Source organism: Choloepus didactylus, chromosome 16, assembly GCF_015220235.1.
Source record: "Choloepus didactylus isolate mChoDid1 chromosome 16, mChoDid1.pri, whole genome shotgun sequence".
Lineage (NCBI taxonomy): Eukaryota > Metazoa > Chordata > Mammalia > Pilosa > Megalonychidae > Choloepus > Choloepus didactylus.
This window is the reverse complement of record NC_051322.1, coordinates 63,222,382-63,242,989: the sequence shown is the minus strand read 5'-3', so window position 1 is coordinate 63,242,989 and position 20,608 is coordinate 63,222,382. Positions and strand designations below refer to the sequence as shown.

At 40.0% G+C, this 20,608-nt stretch overlaps 1 protein-coding gene across 6 annotated transcripts in view; it reads left to right on the top strand.

Annotated features, from left to right (window-relative positions):
- MYOM1 (myomesin 1) overlaps window positions 1-20,222 on the top strand; it is a 214,765-nt gene extending 194,543 nt beyond the window's left edge. For all 6 annotated transcript variants that reach the window (XM_037806345.1, XM_037806341.1, XM_037806347.1 and 3 more), the window contains 12 exons: window positions 693-837; window positions 1,557-1,616; window positions 1,890-1,957; window positions 5,584-5,697; window positions 6,341-6,428; window positions 7,846-7,884; window positions 7,979-8,084; window positions 11,936-12,099; window positions 14,300-14,336; window positions 14,577-14,599; window positions 16,580-16,635; window positions 19,465-20,222. In XM_037806345.1, the coding sequence (XP_037662273.1) occupies window positions 693-837; window positions 1,557-1,616; window positions 1,890-1,957; window positions 5,584-5,697; window positions 6,341-6,428; window positions 7,846-7,884; window positions 7,979-8,084; window positions 11,936-12,099; window positions 14,300-14,336; window positions 14,577-14,599; window positions 16,580-16,635; window positions 19,465-19,737 (1,173 nt within the window). In that variant the 3' untranslated portion in view covers window positions 19,738-20,222. The remainder of the gene's footprint in view (window positions 1-692; window positions 838-1,556; window positions 1,617-1,889; window positions 1,958-5,583; window positions 5,698-6,340; window positions 6,429-7,845; window positions 7,885-7,978; window positions 8,085-11,935; window positions 12,100-14,299; window positions 14,337-14,576; window positions 14,600-16,579; window positions 16,636-19,464) is intronic.
- The last annotated feature ends 386 nt before the right edge of the window (window positions 20,223-20,608 follow it).

The window sequence follows — 20,608 nt, the reverse complement described above, 5'->3', positions numbered from 1 at the left end:
AGCCTTCGTTCTTTGATAATATTTTATTGCAAGACGTCATTAGTTCAAAGCTGTAACAGAATTTGTGCTTGTGTGCACAAGGACTGAGATTTATCTTTATACTGTGGGAAAAAAAGTTGCTTAAACAATGTGATAAAATAAGCACCATCTTAGCAATTTCAGTTCATTAAGAGCAAAAGGATTTCAAATGCTGTAGAAGCATCTTTTGTTTACATATCAGTCCAGCAGATATTTATTGACTGCCCACTATCTGCCTGCATATGCTAGAGGCCAGAGGTACAGGAATGAACGAGGCCAGACACTTCCCTCATGTTACTTATAGTTTTATATTATCCTACAAATTAAATTAATGTCATCTGGAAGGTCATATGGGACCCTAGCAACACCTCTGGACTACATTTTGTGACTTGGAGTCGCAAAACTTTTATATTGAAGAAATTAAATTTTGGACTTTTTAGACATTCAGTCTGCTCGGCCTCTAACCAAATACTCTGACTGTATGAGGTCATGTATTCCACATAATATGTTTCTTTTCCTGGGTACAAGATTTTTTGAAAACTTGCTAATTAAAAAAAGTGTTACCAAGAAATTTTATTTAATTCATGATTCTTTGGGTTTATTTTTATTTCATCAGACTTACTGTGATCATGTAAAATCACTGATTTCTCTGTCTTTTCCTCTTCACATTGAAGAAATATAAGATGCATGTTGACCGAAACACTGGCATCATTGAGATGTTCATGGAGAAGCTACAGGATGAGGATGAGGGAACATACACTTTCCAGCTTCAAGATGGAAAAGCAACTGGCCATTCCACTCTTGTTCTCATTGGAGATGGTAAGAATTCTCTGAGTATTATCATCTGGAAGACTTTGCTTCTCCCTTCATTCAGATACTCCATGGCCCTAGTGGTCATTGAAAGGTAGTAGGAATTCCTTCTAAATTGAAATCCAGTATTCAAAATACAATTCTCAGTTGATACTTCCCATAGAATCATAGAAATGAAAGTTAATTTTAAACGACACCAAATTTATCCCTGGCCCACAGTGAGATGGCACTTTATCTCATATATAAATAAGTATTTATTACACAGTTCTCCAGTGAAAGATTGTAATACTGTGTCTCAGAAGCAAACTATGACACTGTTTTATAATGCATATTCTATTTATATTACTTAAATTTAAAATGGAAAAGTAACGCGTGCTAACTCTATTAATCAGACATTACGAGTAGGTTGTACCAAGTCGCCTGCCACCAGCTGCTGTGGAAACCATCAAGATTTAAAATGGGACATTTAGCAAAGCAGTGTGGTGGCTGGCCAGATGTCTGCATTGGCAGCATCTGATTCTGTTTTACTGTTTCCTAACTCTATGGCCCTTGACAAGTTACTTAACCTTTCTGAGCTTGTTTCTTCATCTATAGAGATCTAAAACCAGTAGGGTTCTTACAATGTCTAAGTGTTACAGTAGTGAACATAAATTGGTTAGCAGAGTGTCTGGCTGTATGCATTTATACTTCTCAACTCTATTTCATACTTCCTGTTTTTCAATTCCTAGTTTATAAAAAGCTCCAGAAAGAAGCTGAATTCCAGAGGCAAGAGTGGATCAGAAAACAAGGTAAAGAGAACAACTTCAATTTTGGGTCAAAACATTTCAAGATTATTTCTGTAACAAGTTAAAATAAATATAATTGCATATGTTAATAATGTCTGATAAATAAACTGGAAAATATTTACATATTAAACACATATCCATTTAAAATATTTCAAAACTAAATGTAGAAATTATAAATTTGTCTTCAAATGTAAATCACCTGAGGATTTAAGAATGAACTTTGATTTTACATTGTGATTCACTCAGTGATTGCTGATGTCATTGCAAATTTTATAGGTCCACATTTTGTTGAATATTTGAGCTGGGAAGTGACTGGTGAATGTAATGTTCTGTTGAAATGCAAGGTAAGTGGTAGATAAATTGATAATATTTGATCCAAAGGATTAAAGATAAAATAGAATATGGAGAAGACAAAGATCAACTTTTTGTCTCCTCTGTTTGAACCAATAAGCTAAGGGAAGCATCCTTGCAGTTGAATGTTGCTATAATCATTGATTGGTAAGAAACATTTAAAGTAAAACCACATAAAAAGATGCAAAGGCAGGATGGTCCGTCTCATTCATTACCTTTGTCCTTGTTAGTAAGGACACAGAGTCTTTTATTAATTATTAATCTCAGAAGAATCTCAAATTGTCTTTGTTCTGGGCCCAATCTGCATCTATTCCAGAATCATTCCATCTACAATTTTTTTTCCCATGGAAGTTTAGCAGCTTTATATCTAATTATGAGGCCAGCAAGACAGTACCTTTCAGTGTCCACCAGCTGTGCTACTGGTTCTGAAACTGCTATGCTGCTTTGGGTAGAGAGGCTTAGTAGGGCATTTGTACCTCAAAACCAATGGTCTCACTAAGCCTTTGGAAAAATTTAGGGAAAAAATATATATATATTGCCTTTTTGAACAAAAGAGGGAAAAGAAATGTAACAAAATAAGGTTTCAGGGGCTAAGAGATTTCAAGTAGAGTCAAGAGGCTGTCCTGAAGGTTACTCCCATGCAAGCTTCAACTATGTATGCCAAACAGCCACAGTATGATAAACCCAAGTCAACAGTAGTCCCCCAAACCCTGAAGAATACCGAAGTCCCTGAGACTATAAAAGTTTCACTCACTAAATTTATTCTTCATAAATTAAATCCTCCAGAAAGCTCTTATGCCAGCTAAGTCCCAAAACCCACAGGCAACAGCCTCTTCAAGAACATCCCCTTTTCCCGTAATGTTGACACCCCTTTTCAACATGAACAACTTAGGGTGGTCACTGCCTAGACATCCCTGAAGATTGGGAAAGTGATTGAACTAGAGGACTGGGTAGCAACAGACAAGATAGAATTTAACCAAGGATTGTGACTACTGAATCTCTATATAATTTTCTTTTTCTTAGTTGCTAGGGTATTAGAATAGCTAGAAGGAAAGAACTGAAATGGTGGAACTGTAACCTATAGCATCCTTTGAAATTTGCTGTATAGCCAATTGTTAAATTGTAATTTGAAAGTTATCACCTTTTTGCATATATGTCATATTTCACAATAAGGAAGTAACTGAAACTGTGGAACTGTAACCCATAACACTTTGAAATTTGTTCTCTAACTATTGTTAAATTGCACTTGGAAAGTAATCACTTCTATGTAAATATGTTATATTCCACAATTTAAAAAAAATCTACATAGCATGCTATATTATTTTGTACCTTAGCATATGATGTTTTAGATAAGGAACTGCTGACTGAAGTGGGGTGGGGAGGTGGTAATGACCAAAAGTGCCTCAAAAGCAGAAGCATGGGATTTGGCATTTGGCACATGGTTGTCATTATAAAAGCCATAACTGGGAGCTCTTCCCTTGGGACACCTCACCAAATGACAAAAAAGCCCTAGTCTCTGCTAGGTCTTATAAATTTAAAGAAGCAGCATTCTACCAGAAGTCTATAAAGAAAATCCACTCTAGGTGTTGGTCTCTCAGGAAACTGTTGAAAATGGGCATACATTCTTACAACACTAGAAACCTGGTCAGCTCTCTCTTAGGCTCAGTCTTTCTCACAGTCTGGCAATGGCTTTCGAAAGAATCTTTCTCAGGCAGCAGCTAAAACCCTGACCCCCTCTCTCACCCTGCTCCCTGCCATGCTGCTCCCCATTCATGTTCCCCTCTCACCGCCCTGCCATGTAAAGCACCCCTTTCCCGGAAGCCCACAGTCCATTCTCCACCTGCACTTCCTGCTGCACTAGCCCACTGGCAAGTGAGGTCTGGGGTCCTATTCCGATGGCTCCTCAGGGGAATCAGCCTTGTACCTAGACTCGCAACAACCAAGGGGAGCCTAAAGCAGGTTATGAATATTCTTATGTTATTTGTTTGTGCTGTTTCAATGCCTGGAACGTCCTCCTCCTTTCGGCTTCTGTGACCAAGTCCTTTCTCAAGGCCCAGCTCAGTGTCGCCTCCTCTGTTTGGCCTTCCTCTTCCCAGTCCCATAGCTCTGTTTCATTATTACAGCAATTTACATATTGCCTGATAGTTCATTGAGTGTGTGCAGCTAAACTTTCAGACTCATGAGACTATCATGGGCCCCAGTGGCCATGGGAACCCCGAGGGCTGGGTCCAGTTGTCCTCTCCTATAGCAGTCAGTGCAGGAGCCTATGTCCAGGGCCACCCCACCAGATGACAGGAGCCCCGTTGGGCAGCTGCAGGAGGCTCCTTGAATCCAGCACTGCCTATAACAACACCCTAGAGAACTTCCAGGGTTCCCACAAGGGACACGCCCAAATGACAAGAGTCAGTGCACCCAGAGAAGCCCGAAGCTCGCAGTCTGTTTCCAGTCCCTCTCAGTTCAGATGCAGCTTCCCATCCGGGGTCCTATTTATCATAAGTAACGCTGCCTACATGATCACTGTCTGCAATTTGGGAGCCAATTTTACAGATCATATAAAATGTTCGTGTGTATTGGCTTCACCATACAGTGAAAGAATTGGTGTTGGTTCTTCTGATGTTGATTGATTAGCTGAGAATTTTTAATATTTAAAACTTGCATATCCTTGTTTATAATGAGATTAAACATTACTTCTTCTGTTTGTTTTATAGTTATATTTCTTCTTTTGGAGAGTCATATTTGCCTAGTTATTCAGTGGGGTCTTTGAGTCTGTTTTCTTGATTTATATGAAGTCTTTACTTTTACATACAAATTTAAGTATATAAGAAATATGTGAGTATATTCTCTTTTGTAAAAAATTCAAACATTTCAGAAAAAGCTCAAGAACCCTTTAACCATATGGGCTCTTTTAATCCATTTGATGTTTGTGATATGATGTGCAAATGTGAGATCTAAATGTGTTTCCTCAAAATGACTTTTCAATGAATTTTTTAAGCCATACTTTCTCTCCATATTCATTTGTAATACTTCCCAGAAGCATGGGATTTGGCATTTGGCACATGGTTGTCATTATAAAAGCCATATCTGGGAGCTCTTCCCTTGGGCTACCCCACCAGATAACAAAAAAGCCCTAGTCTCTGCTAGGTCTTATAAATGCAAAGCAGCAGCATTCTACCAGAAGTATATAAAGAAAATGTAGATGTAGATTGGGCTTACTTATTCTGTTTCTTGTCGTGGCTATTTCTTTTTGTGACAGACTATGTTTTAATCTGATGGGATTTGTCTTCCTTTGGTGTTCAAATTTTGATTTTTATAGTGTGTATGTTAGTATGTATTTATTTATTTTTTGCTTGTCTTGTCTACCAGATAAATTTTAAAGTCAATTTTTACTGCTGTGAAATAGAGAGGCTGTTGATACGCATTTATTCATTTGTATTCACTTCATTCCAAACTCTTCTCAGTTAAAATAACTTTCCATTGATTCCTTTAGAAATCACTCTTCTGATGCCAAGTTCAATGCGTTTTCTTCTGTATCATAGTGCACTAAGAAAGATTTCTTTTCTTTCATGAGACTAGCATTTGCTTTATTTAAGAAGGGTAGTTATGTTTTTTTTTCTTCTAGGTGGCAAATATTACGAAGGAAACTCATATTGTGTGGTACAAAGATGAGAGGGAGATCTCAGTGGATGAGAAGCATGACTTTAAGGATGGCATCTGTACCTTGCTTATAACAGAGGTGGGTGATCATAAATGGGAGATGAAGTACCTTAGTCCACTCTCCAAGAACACATAGGCTAGATTCTGGGTTCCTTTCATGCTACATGAATAAACAGTAGGAACACAAATATCTCTCACCTTATGATGTTATAGACTTGTGAGCTCTCCAGCTGATATTGGCTGGATACTACAACTCTTGCCTTTATGAGCTACTTTTTTCGTATATGGGTGGGAGGTAAGGCAGCTAGTTGGATCCTTTTTTGTTTGCACTTAAACCTCATGATAACTTGATCCCTAAAAATACAGAGACAATCAGATGTAGCATTGATTTAAGTACAGATTTTTATCTACTTTCTGTTTAAAAGAGCACAGCTTTCAAATATATGTGATCCTTAGTTTTTGATAAACAAACACAGGATAAAAGTTGAGGACATGAAGCTTCAAATCAATTATAACCTTAGAGGGTAAAAAATCAGGACTGCCGGGTCGCCAAATATTGTATTTAGGTGCATCTGTGAACTGGTGCAAGCACCTCCCATAGCTAGATGCTTGTTCAATACGTGTTTTGATGGCAGATTCATAAATCACAAGGCCTTAAAAATGCAAACTCCATACTCTGAGGCCGTGATATGTTGCAATGTGGTGCATCTATTCCCCCTCAGTTTTCCAAGAAAGATGCTGGGATTTATGAAGTTATCCTGAAAGATGACCGAGGAAAAGATAAGAGCAGACTGAAGCTTCTGGATGAAGGTCAGTTCACCAACTGCTGAGGTTTATTTTGGCCATTCTGAATACAGGCTAAACCATGACTAAGGTTTGGCTAATGAGGGATATCATGCTAAATTTTTGGCCACAGATTTGGTTGTAATTGAAATAAGAGCAGAGTAGACTACTGTTTTATTCAAAAATATTTCACTTTCAATCTTCTTAGAAATCAGAAGTATACTTCTGATCCACAGAGAATGTATATAGGCTGCAGTCCAATAGGGATCTGTTTTCAATTTAAGTAATCATTTTTGTTTCAACTCAATAAAAATGTTCGAGAGTCAAAAACTGTGAGAAGCATGTGGCAAAACAGTCTTCTCCTAAAAAGTGGTAAGAAAGATTCATCTATGAAATTTGAAGCCTCACAGTTAGCAGAGCAAGAAAGCATTTTCCATTTTTTCAGATACTACTCAAGGACAAATATATCATGATAATGAAAACCTACATGTGACCCCCCCAACTTCCAATTTTGATCCTGAACAGGGTCATTCAACAGTATTGCTAACAAACAGCAAAAAGCATTATTAGCCTGGGGAAGACCAGGGAACATAGACGGTTAATTCATTTTGCATCGATGGCACAGATTAAAGATCTTCTAACGTAAAGCAATGGTTCCTGGGACTCAAGAGGAAAGCGAATCCTAGTGCCAAGTACTTTCCTGGAAGTCTCATTGTGGCTCTTTTCCTAGAATGTAAATATGGTGATATGAGTCTATGGAAAAAACGTAAAAATAATTAGGGGTCTTTTACAACTTGACAAAATTGAGTTATTCCCTCAAATAGAATGTTTTAATTTCCTTGGCTACTCAAGCACATACCAACCCAATGGTTTGATTTAAACAGTAAGAATTTATTTGCTCATGGTTTTGAGGGTGGGAGAAAGTCCAAACTGCGATGTCATCAAGGTGATACTTTGTTCCTGAAGACTGGTGTTCTGGGGCTGGCTGCCAGTGATTCTCGGTCCTTAGCTTGTCACATGGCAAGGCACATGGAGGCATCTCCTGGTCTCTCCCTTCTCTTCTGGGTTCATTTGTTTTTCAGCTTCTTGCTGCCTGTGGCTTCCTCTTTCACTCGGGCTGAATTTAATTCTGTTTATAAAGGACTCCATTAATAGGATTAAGACCCATCCTGATTGGGCTGGGACACACCTTAATTAAAGTATTCCCATGAAAATGTCCAAGTAACAGTGGGTTCCCATCACAGAAATGGATCAGATTTAAGAACATGCTTTTCTGAGGTACATACAGCTCCAAATCAGCACCTAGCACTTGCTCAATAAATTCGTCTTGCAGCCAATATTCTTCACAGACAGGGAATTTTCTAGAGCCCAATGCTGACTACCAATTTGAGTTTAAATTGAGCACTTTTATGCTAAAGCTTTGTCTATGGCTCTCTATCCACAGCCTTTAAAGAACTGATGTCTGAAGTATGTAAACGAATAGGTAAGCTTACATTTTCTCACCACCACAATGCTTCATTATTCTCTGGCCAGGATGGACTTAGTGGTGCATGAAATATGCTCTTTTTTGCTTCCAGCTTTGTCTGCCACAGACCTGAAGATCAAGAGCAATGCAGAGGGCATCCGGCTGTACTCTTCTGTTACTTACTACCTGGATGATCTGAAAGTCAACTGGTCCCACAAGTAAGTAAATGGAAACTTACTTGCCGTGGAGAAATTCTGTCTCCACTGGAAAAATCAGAAGTGGAAAAAGCCCCTCTGTCCCTCTTGGGTAAAAAGTCCCCGACCCCATTGGCTTCTCAGGTTCTGACATTGATGAGCATAGGAGAGAAATACCGAGTCCACTCCCTTTCCCCTAACTTGTCGGTTGTGAGGCCATCATGGCTACAGTACACCTTGCTTTGTAGTCTGAGAAATAGCATAATGCTAGCCCTCTTTACAATGTAACCGCCACTGCCAGACACAGTTGTCCTTGGACTGTCTCTACTTTGCCAGGTTTCCAGAGTCAGATTTCTATTCCTTCCTCTCTCCATGCAGTTAACACCTGTTGTGGTCTTGAACACAGCTCAGGCTGTGTGCACAAAGAGGCACTGCATTCCCCGATATATGAATTAACGGCCGTTCACCAAAGAAGCCTAATCCAAAGGAGAGTCCACATTTTCCTTTTACAGCAGTTGGCCTAGTTGGTCATTGGCATGTTTCTTAACCACCATCAAAAGACATTGGAGGTTCCAAGATGACTTTGGGGATATGGATTTGGACTGGACTGAGCCTGAGGATCTGTTCTAAACCCAAGGCTACCTTTTTGGGGTTATGGAGAGATTTCATTCAAGGTCACCTCTGGGACTCCAAGAGCCTACAAAGGTTTTTAAGTCAAACCAGTCCTGCCATTTCAACTCTTGACAGTGTCCTTAACCTCCCTGATTCCTGAAATCTCCTGAGCTGAAAGATAACAGAAGCCTGGCATAGACAATCTGATGGTGGCAGAGCCACCTTCAGTCTGGTCTTGGAATGTAATGGTCACTCATTCCAAATGCAAAACATCCTTAGAGCCCCACTGAGGGTGGGTCATTGTGGCATCTCCAGGAGGATGCAGAGAATGTTTATTATGCCCAGCATTGAGTGGGCATTTGCAATAGGCCTATGTACCACCTGCTCCAAGAGGGATGAATCCATTACATTAGATGTACAAGTTCATTCAATATTCACAACAACTCTCTGAGGTAGGCACTACCTTACTTTACTGAGGAGGCAGCTCAGGCTTGGGGAGGTGATTTGCCCAAGGTCAGCTGAGTAGTGGGTTAAGGGTGGAGCACAGGGCTGGACTCACCGGCCACTGCCCTCTGTGTTCATGGTGCACCAAAAATCTCCACTGAACATTGAACTCAGCTGCCTCCCAAAGAGCAATCCTTTGTGTTTTCTTTAAAACTGCTTGGCTATTAAGGTAGAACAGTGCTTGTTTTATTATTTATTTCCTGAGTTCTAAAAAGAAGTAAAATTCCAGTGTGGAATGCTTGGGGTTTCTTTCCCTTGTTCTATTTCTTTCAGATTACATTTTAGGAAAGTATGTATAAATTCTAGGAAATTCCTCTGTGACATCTAGGACATTCTGAAATATCAGTCTAAAGAATAGGAGAAAATAAATTAGTTGAGTCATCAATCAAAAAGCTTTGTAATCTCTAAAAGAATTACTTGTTCAAAAAAATTAACATTGAAAATGTGTTTTGAGAAAATTGATTTTACAAAGCCTGAACTTCTTAAGTTATTTGGGCAAGTCAGCCAAATGAGTCCTGTGTGCCTTTGAGGGATTCAGGAATCTAAGGATTGTCTTCACTGTCTTTGTGTAGGTATGTGGTATAATGGACAAAACCTTGAAATGAGTTTTAGTTTTGACTTTGCTCCTATCTTTGCACATTATTGTAAGCACATAATTTTGTAGATCCCAGTTTTCTCTCATATGAAATAGGAATAGTAATATCTACTCTAGCTCAAAAGATGGATGGATCCAATGTGATTAAGAATTGATGGTGCTTTATAAACCATTGTTCTGGTTTGCTAATGCTGCCAGAATGCAAAATACCAGAAATAGATTGGTTTTTATAAAGGGGGTTTATTTGGTTACAAATTTTCAGTCTGAAGGCCATGAAAATGTCCAAATTAAGGCATCCACACAAATATACCTTCACCGAAGGAAGGTCAGTGGCATCTGGAAAACCTGTGTTAGGCTGGGAAGGCACATGGCTGGCATCTGCTGATCCCGGGTTGTGTTCCAGCTCCTCTCACCACCTGTGTGTTCTTCAAAATGTTTCTCTTGGGGTGTTTTGTCCTCTTTTAGCCACTCTGGAGCAAAATGTCAGCAAAAGTCTGCTTTTAATGGCCGTCTCCAAACTGTTTGTCTTGGCTGTAGCACCTCCTTCTGTCTGTGAATACTTTTATAGGACTTCAGTGATTCAGTTAGGACCCACCCTGAATGAGTGGGGTAACACCTCCATCAAAATTATCTAATCAAAGGTCTTGCCCACAGTTGATTGAGTCACATCTCCATGGAAACAAAGGATTCCAACCTAATCAACACTAATATATCTGCCCCCACAAGATTGCATCAAAGGACATGGCGCTTTGGGGGACATAATACATCCAAACTGGCACAACCATGAAGTGCTTACAAATGTTAGGTAGTATTATGTATGTTAGAGATTAAAGAATTAAGACAAACTTATTATAGCAAAACAGGGAACTCACTATCCTTCTGTCTAACATCTAAGACATATGTATTGCTCAGGCTAAAGCCTATGGGGTATGGATGGGTTCCTTTACCTCACATTTTATGGCATTTAATTTTTAATATCTTTTCAAGAATGTACAGCTATAAGAAAAATGCTAAATATTTATTTGAAATCTAGAATTTTTTTTGGCGGAGAATTTTGTTTTCCTGTTTTTTTTCCCCTTGTAATTTTATCAGGAGGAGTTTTTAACAGATCCCATGTTTTCTTCCTAAGTTTATTTTGTTAATTCCATCCATGAACATATTAAGATTGTTTTAGAAAACACATTTATATTACAAATTAGAAAAAATTTATATTTTATTTTATATTTTATTATTTATTTATGATATTATCCATAGCTTTAATAGCGATAGTATGAACTTTTTGGGGTGTTTCCTTCCAATCTTTTTGGGGTATTTTGGGGTATTTGCTTCCCGTCTTTCTCTATGCGTAATTGTGACTATAATAATGCTGTTTTGTGTACTGCTTTTTTTTCCTATTTCATCATGTTTTTATACACTCTTCATAAAGTTTCTTTTAATATCATTCAGAGCACATCCACCTATCTTTTTCTTATTTCATCTATGACAGCAGCATTTCTAGACCATTAGATCACAAAGCAAGAATTATATTTCCCTTTTATTCTCTTGTACAGAATACCATGCTTGCTCTTAACCTGCTCATGACCTGCTATAGAATAGTGAGAAACTCATGTCCAGGGATAGCGAACGTGCCTCACTTGTTTTGGCAGCAACTCTGCTTCTCATTTATCCTTGGCCCTATTTTCTGATGCACATTTACAGATGTTTTAAATAGCCGTGTAGCAATGCATGTAAATAGATGTCCAGCACAGACGAATCTCCTTAAGTACGGTTTTGACCAGCTTGTAAAATCTTACTTAGAGCCACAAGTCATCTGCATGAAATATGCAGTTTGGCCTTTTAGCTTTAAATATTCCCTCAGTCCTACCAATAAACACAAGCAAAAACAAAGATAATCAATACCACTGAGAAGTAGTAGTGTTGCTGCCTGTTCTAGGCACAAAATACTATGGGAAATTAAATGTTCAGGTTCTCTGAGCCCTCTCCCTCCCTGCTTGGGCCTTGGAATCCAAAGTCTATACTCAGGGTTAGTAATTTCTATGAAGCAGAGGAATAACATGTGAATCCCATGTTATTTGAAGCTCTGTAAAACTTTATAGAAAAGACAAAGTAGAGGTCAGCTTTGGATGAAAGCAAACACTAATGATGTTTTCTTTGAATCTAACAGTGGAACTGGTATTAAGTACACCGATAGAGTCAAGAGTGGGGTGACTGGGGAGCAGATTTGGTTACAAATCAATGAGCCCACTCCCAATGACAAAGGGAAATACATAATGGAGCTCTTTGATGGCAAAACTGGACACCAGAAGATGGTGGATCTTTCTGGACAAGGTAAGCATATATTCTGCAGGTTAGAACTTATTGTAGAGTTGTGGGCCCTTAAAAAAAAAAAGAAGAAGAAGAAGGGTAAAAAGAGCCCATTACACTTGACTACTGAAAGATCAGTGGTGATTTTGATAAAGCCATTTTGGTTCAGCACTGGTGGCAAAAGGCAGAATTCAGCAAGTGAAGAATCAGTGAACTTAGCACAGTCGTGGGCATGCTCTGCTTTTTCAAGAAGGTGTTCATAAGATGAGCAGGTTGATTTACCATCATATAAAGAAGTATGGACACTGAAAAAGTGTATTTTTATAGTGAGTAAAATTTGAATATGTTCTTTCTGTCCAAGAAATCAGTTATTGGACAGACTGAAGGGGTGTGTGTGTTTGTCGGGGATGGGGGTTGGGGGGGGTGTGTTGGTCCTTGATGCATCTAAGTTCTGAAGACTAAAAAGGCTTGACATCAAGAGCAGAGGTAAGAGATTTGGAAAGGTGCAGGAGTACATCTTCAGAAACTAGAGGGAAGTAAATGGGAAGCAGCAAGGCAAATAGTGAAGAGAACAGAAGGAAGGTGGAGAAATTGGATCCTGATGGCCCCAGATTTCATGATCATCTGCTGGTGGGGGAAGAGGGGTCTGGAGAGAGTAGGGAAAGGGGAAAAAAGGAATGAGAGATATGGAGAAAAAGTTTCCATGTCAGAACAAAGCCGAAAGGTGAGGCACAACTATAAATGTTTAAAAACAAACAAAAAACACAATGCCATTTGTATCCTTCCACGGTACCATCCTCTTCATCTTATTCTTTCCTGGAGAAGTAGTCTATATTAAGTTATCAGCGTAGGCCATAGAGACTTTTTTCTTCTATTTTTCATATATTAAAACATAATCTATGGAGTCACTCTTAGGTTTTTAAATCTTCAGAGAGGATTAAGTATATTCATAACATAGTCATACTTCAGAGAGTAGCCTTTTAGCCTTGAATTTAGTTGTTTGTGCCTCCCCCCACCCACCCCTTATGCTGGGAAGCCTGGTTAAAGTAACCCTGTGGTCACCGGGAGTGACCTTCTCCAGGGGGACTCAGACTTCTAGGTCACACTGTGCCTGAGTCACATTCTCACCACGATAGGGAATTTCTTCTACATTCCATCGGACCGTTTGAAACACAATAGCAAAAGGGAAACATTAAGTGGGCAGATACATTTAAATTTTTTTAAAAATTATTGTTACTCTGTGGCTCACCCCTCTCTCATATCCCCTGAAGTAGGAGGCTGTGGGTTGTCCTGCCCTGTCACTGCCACCGTCCGGGCATGTCGGCGCGGCCATGCATGTCTCTTTCTTGGGGTGAGGTGGAGGGAAAAAAAAGAGCATTGAACACCAGGTTTAGCTGCACTAGTCCATCCCCTCCTCTTACAGATGGGAAAAAATTAAAACCAGACCATTTAAGCCCGACTTGATGCTTACTTTTCTCACCTGTAAAATGGGGGTGGGGGGGTATAAACTAGTATTGTCTATTTCCTAGGTTTAAAATATTACGATTCCTGGGCTGCAGAGGAGCTTAAGACGAGATGAGGGCGATTTCCAAATGAAGCTGCCAGTTTGCTTGAAGTTTTCAGTCAAAGCAACATATTCTGCAGGCTAAGCAAAAACAAATTTTTGGAATGATAGAGTTCTCATTTCCTTGTCTTTTATCTCATCTCCCTCATGGCATGAGAAACATTGCTTCAGGCAAGCGTTGGCCACACTGATTACAGTAGCTCATTGTGCTCTTTTACCCAAATATCCAGGCCAGACAACTTAGCAGGAGAGCATTTAACTGCCTAGTTAGGAGGCTATGACATCTGGAATAAGTTAATAAGAGAAAGGCTTTTTTGATGATCAGGATGCTTGTTGGACAACCAACTTTTATTTGAAACAGGCTTTTATTCCCATTTGCTCTCTGGTGAAGCTAATCTCTGCCTTCTGTTGGAAGATTTGAAGGTTTCTCGCTGACTTAAAAGCATCTAAAACCTACGACTTTGTATTTTCTACCTAGAAAGGACTTGCTTCTCTTGTTAAGTACATTAAGTTGCAGTATGAACACATAGACACATTCGTATTCAAAGCAAGCTTAATCTGGTCTGGACTGATGACAACTCGTGTTGTGAATGTTAATTGGCCCCCATGTGTTGTCAATTCTGTGTGAGAAAATTCTAACTTTTCTTTTTTCTTTTAAAGCATATGATGACGCCTTTGCAGAATTCCAGAGGTTAAAGTAAGTCTTTTTCCTAGCGAATGCCACTTAAGAGTACGAAATTCTCTGACACACTGTGAATTGGGCTCTGGTCTGGGTGACAGAAAGGGTCTTTTATTTCGGCAAGTGCAGTAAAAAGAACGTTTCCCACTGTTAGACTGAGCAGCAAAGTATTTCTGAAGCAATAAAATATGGTCAAGGTTAGCTACTTTGAATTAATACTAAAGTAAAATTCTTCTTTGTTCATTTTCTCAACCACAGACAAGCTGCTATTGCAGAGAAAAGTAAGTAAATCCCTTTCATAACTTTGATTTTGCTATTATGACTGCAAGATGGAGAGTGAAAGTGTTTCTTTTCTTTCTTTTTTCTTATTTTTTAAATCTTACGTGCTCTACATATGTTTTCATTTTAGTTTAGAGTAGGAATGTCTGGAAAGAAAATTTCAGGTTACATTATAAGAATGTCCAACAGTTCTTGACTTGAGCTCCCACCCAGATATCCTGAAAAAATCTCTCGGCTGGCCATCACACCATCGGTTGTTAATCACTCGCAGGTACAATGTAGTAGAGAATTTTATATACGTTAATGAAAAGAAAAATCAAGAAACACTGTAAACCTGACATCAGGTAAATCACTGTAACTTGTCCTACAACAGATGTCCCCAAGAGCCCTTGAAAGATAAAAAATGCCAAGTCAGGCTTTTATTACTTTGATTGAATTACACACAGTGTGAGTGAACAAACACCAAACTGTAAAGCCTGAATGCCCAGAGTGTCCTCACTTCTACTTTCCACATCTCTTTGTTCTATCAGCTGTTTGTTGCACAAGTAGAGATTTCTAGAAGAACTCAATATTATAGGACCCCAGGAGTCACTGGCTACTCTATCACAGTATTCAGTTGCTTCCTTAATATGGGAGCCAGAATTTGAATGTCATTGGGGAGCAGGAGGGCAGCATGTCCTGTCTTGCGTGGGGTGTGTCCCCCCCCCTGCAGCTGCAAGCACACAGCCAACCTAAGTCCACAGCAGTTTGACAACCTCTTTCCCAATTCTTGAACTCTCCAGTGGGCAAAGAGCTGACACTTGCTCCAGTCTGGGAATTCTTCTCCCAGATCACAGTTTAGAGCTGCAAAAGAACTCAGAGTTCCCTAGCTCAGAGTTTTTACACTTGTATACACCATGAACCACTTAATTCCAACAAAATCTTCCACAAAGATCCCATATATTAAGTAGGTAAAAGCAGAATTACTTCTAGTTGAAGTTGGGGGGTGGTTCTGGGCCCCTGACTCAGTACCTGCTCCTCACAGGATGCCGTAGAGCAGAGTTCAGGGGCTTAACATCCACAGATCTAAGGCAGCCCCTCATTTGACAGATGAAATCCCCCTGGGGAAGCTGTTTGCCCAGAATCACACAGCAAGAGGGCTGGGAATCAGATCTCAGGCTCTGCTCCCATGTGGAGACCTGGGCTCAGCAGTGGATGTGTGAGATCTCATTCAAAGCCGAGGCCTGACTCAGTGGAGAAGGGCATCAGAGAAATGAACATTGAGAATAGCAAATGAACTGAAGCAGGCCTAAAACTGAGAGGGTGGTGGCCACAGAGTGAGCCCCAGAGAGAATACCTTTGATGATCTTCAGAAAGGTGCCCTCCCTGGGGGCTGAGGCAGTCCCCCCAGAGTCCAAACCAGAGCTGAGTTTCTGTTCCCCAGCCCCTACCTTGTCCCCTCATATACTGCACACCATAGATGGCCACCCCTGGAGCGCACCACCAAGAACTGCCAAGGTCCTGTAAGTCCACTGCTGTAGTAGGAGATAAAGGGGAGCTGTGTAGTGAAGACCCAAAGAAAGCCCAAATTTTCCAGAGCCTCCAGATCCCCCTGAAAACAGCCCGTTGGTTATGCAACATTTACGGTCATAGGACACTTGGACACTGTTCATTGAGGTCATCTCTGCCTCTACGAAGCTGCAGAATAGCCAGGACTGAAAATAGCCATGAAAATCCTAGAGTAGGCCTTCATACAATAAAGAGATTGCACAGTGGTATTTCAGGTTTAAGATATAGGCACCCCCATGCATGCAGTATGTGTGAGAGGGATTAAAATCCCAAATCACTGTATCCTTTTCTTATTTTGCATGTTGAAAACAGGTTATAAAACAGCTGTAAGGAGAGGGAACCTAAATTGGAAAATTAGTTACCTTGGTTGGTCTTGTGATGGTGTTACTAACCCTCTTCATTTCAGGATTAATCAGAAATGCCTTTGCTTGCAGATCGTGCCCGGGTGCTGGGCGGCCTTCCAGACGTGGTCACCATCCAGGAGGGTAAGGTGAGTATGGAGCACCTGCCCTTATCTCTTCCAGTATCCCAGGCTTTGGCCCTTCCTTTAAGGTACTTGCAGCGTCCCACCATCTTTATCTTATTCCATGGCTGTTTATATTTGCCTTCAGGACAGCCAAAAAAAAAAAAAAAAAAGGGTTAAAAATACACTTTTCCAATCATCTTAATGTTTTGTTGGCCAAGCATCAGGGTGTTCCCAACTTAGCAAATTTGTCTCAGGTGGACATATACAGACTACTACTTATCTTTCCAGTGTTATCCTTTAAAATCATGAGATGCTGGAAATGTTTGATCATAATTATATGACAAATGCCATTTAAACAAACTCTAACACATAGTGGAAAATGGACTGTACTATTCAGTGCCTTGTCTTTGAAGTGGAACATGCTGCTCATTGTGCTTTAACAGACTCGGTTTCTGCTGAAAACTGATTTATTTCTTTGGTTTTAAATTGTGATTGCCTGGCTCCATACTAATCCCTCTGAAAGGCAATGTATATAATTTCTAACCTGGGTTCACTTTTTTCATCCCCATGTTTCATTGGAACAAATTTAATATACCACTCTTAGGGGTATGAGTATTTGCAGTAGAACAAAACCTTTTCCTACTTCAAAAGGATGATGAAGAAATACAATGGGTGAGTGGAACTAGGGTAGAAAAACAAGGCATATCTAAAGGCTTTAATGAGAAGTAGTTGTCATTTTTTCGTGGGTGGAAAGTATGACCACAGTTGTCTATAAGGTCAACCATTGCAGGGATGTTTTGTTTTTTGTTTTTAAAGTCCATTTTCCAATACCCAACTCAATGGGGCATAGTGAGAATTACGAGAGGATGTATGTGAAAGCACTTTGCAAACTCTAACTCACACCTAAATTACAAATAATGGCTTTCTGTGATGCTGGAGGTGTTTGGGAGTGTTTTGTTTCATTTTAGTAAGAGTTTTAATCTCCAAGTAATCACAGTTCTAGAATCATATACCTGGGCTGCTTCAGTAAGATTGATGGCCATAGGTTCTCTCTCTCTCTGTTTTTTTTTCTGAAATGTATTATAGAACAATTCAGTAAGAAAAGCCAATTAATTATGAAAGGAAAACAAATGTCTTAATCGACCCAATTTTAAATGACACTCCTACAGAAGAGTTAACAAGTGATCCTATAAGACACTTCAAAAGAATATTTAGAAGGATACCCTTTTCCTGACATACTGTAAACCTAGTTCTTCTCCTTATAGTTTCTAAATTTTAGTAAGAAAAAAACCCCGCAATAATGGAATTTAAAATGTGAAATAAATTCAATATTATTAGCTACCAGGGAAATGCAAATCATAACCACAGTGCAATATCAAGACACACCTATTAGAGTGGCTAAAATAAAACGATAACCACAAATGGGGAGAAACAGATCACTCATACATGGCTGGTGGATTTATCAAATCAAATTGTACAGCCACTGTAGAAAACACTTTGGCAGTTTCTTTAAAAAAAAAAAAGGAAAGAAAGAAACATGAAATTATCATATGGCCCAGCAATTGCACTCCTGAGCATTCATCCCAGAGAAACAGAACTTGTGTTCACTCCGAAAGCTGCCCGTGAATGTTTGTAGCAGTTTTATTCATAAAAGCTCACAATGGGCACACCCCAGATGTCTCTCAACGGGGCAGCTCCATACCCCAGATACCACAGAGCAATAAAAAGGAACCAACTGCTGATACCTACAACAACTTGTAGGAATCGCCAAGGAATTACACTAGTGAAAAAAGGCAATCCCAAAAGGTTACATACTGTTGAATCCCATTTGTGTAACACTTTCAAAAGGACAGAATTTTAGAAATGGAGAAGAGATCAGTGGTTGCCAGGGTTAGAAACCGAGAAGGGGAATGGGGAGAGGAAAAGTGGTGTGAGTACAGAAGGGCATGGCGAGGGGTCCTTGGGGTAAGGATAATGTTCTGTATCTGGACTGAGGTGGTGAATGCAGAAACCTACACAGCTGATAGAATTTTGTAGAATTCAACACACATACAAATGAAAACAAGTACAACTGGGGAAATCTAATAAGATCCGTGGATTGTGGCATTAGTTGTGATATTATGTCATAGTTTTGCCAAATGGTACCACTGGGAAAAACTGGGAGAAGTCTACCCAGGATCTCCCTGTGTTATTTATTACAACTGCTTGTGAATCTATAATTATCTCAATAAAATTTTCAATAAAAAGGTACAGGAAATAAACCTGTAGGCCTAAATAATGGTCTTTTAGAAGAAGAGGGTTTCGCAGAGGCAGGAATATTTTCTTTAGGAAGACATTTTGGTAGGGTGCCTTTGCAACCACAACAGATGGGGCGGAGTTCGGGGAGGGAAGTCTAGTGAGGAAGATGGAATGTGAAAATGAGTTCCATTATCTGAAGCAGCTGCTGCGATTCTGCTGCTGGGTGAATGACGCAGATGAAAAGCAAAGGGGAGCAGGTGGTGATCGTGGCAACAAGATTTCTCTCCTGAGACAGAGTCCAAAATGCTGCCTTAGAGCAAAAGGCATTGTGTATGTTTACAAGGGAGAATGTGGAGATGCGGAGTGGGAGTAAACTGCTCTGTGTGGTTTTGATCATGAGCGTTCCAGAAACCAGAGAGCCCCAACTCTAAGGAAACCTATTCCAATCGGATTTCAATTTTCACTCACATAGATGCCTAAAAGTAGCAAGGTTAACCCTGGCCTGGGGTGTTTTATATCTCCCTCCGAGCATGCCAGCCCACCAGAAAGATCCTGGAAGTGGATCCTCCTTCTGCCTGGTAACTCTCCTTTCCCCCCACCACGCTTCTCCCACAGGCCCTCAATCTCACTTGCACTGTGTGGGGAGACCCGTCTCCGGAGGTTTCCTGGTTGAAGAACGAGAAGCTCCTGGCTTCCAGCGATCACTGCAGCCTCAAGTTTGAGGCGGGGAAGACGGCCTACTTGTCCATCACCGGGGTGACCTCCGCCGACTCCGGCAAGTACAGTCTGGTGGTGAAAAACAAATTCGGCACAGAGACCTGTGACTTCACCATCAGCGTGTTCATCCCGGAGGAGGAACCCCAGAAAGGAAGCAAGAAGGCCAAGTGATCACAGACGCGGGCTGTGTGCAAGGGGGCCGGGGGCAGCCGAAGATGCGCAAGGCTTGTGTGCTCCCCATTTTTTGTGCTGGCTTTGGGGGAGGGGGGAATTGTCTAATCTTTTTCTCAGATAAAAAGAGCACCAACTAGTGCCATTTGGGTAGCTTTTCTTTATCTGCAAATGATGTGTTAAGAAAATACCATTGGTGGCACAGATATTAGGAGATGGTTTTAAGGAAAAGACCAGAATAAAGCTGGAGGAATGTCGGACGGTGGTCAAAGAGCAGAAGAAGGTGTTGTGGAGCCGAGTTTGAATGTGGCAAGGCTTGTATCAGGAAATGCCTGTGGATGGCAATTATGCAAGGAGATGAGTTGTTAAGCCAACCAGTGTATTTTGTGTGTTGTGATGATATTGATTGCATTTCTGTTGGCAGTCTTGTCATCTGAAACCTCCTCAGTATTAATAAACAGTTTGTACACCTTTCCTCTTCACCACCCATGTGTGTGCATGTGTGTGTTTTAGTTTTGAACAAAAGGAACATTCCAAAACCAGAACAGGTATTGAATTATTAATGCACCACTACCTAAAGGAGATCCCCCTTCCCTTTGTAAATAGGAATACAATGTTAATAGACATGAACAGAGATGAACACTTTAGGATTAAGTGCAAATCCTAAAGTCATGTACAACATTCATATATGGCTTATTTCATAGCAATAATATTTTCATAATGTATATGGCATTTGTACTTAAGGGTAAGATGCTTCTGACTCAAAAGTTTTAAATGCTGAAGAGGTAGTTTTGCCAATGCAAGGCTTTGCCTTGCCTTTTTATTCCTTAAAATTTGCAACCTTTTCCTTTCATTCGAATTTTCTCCATCA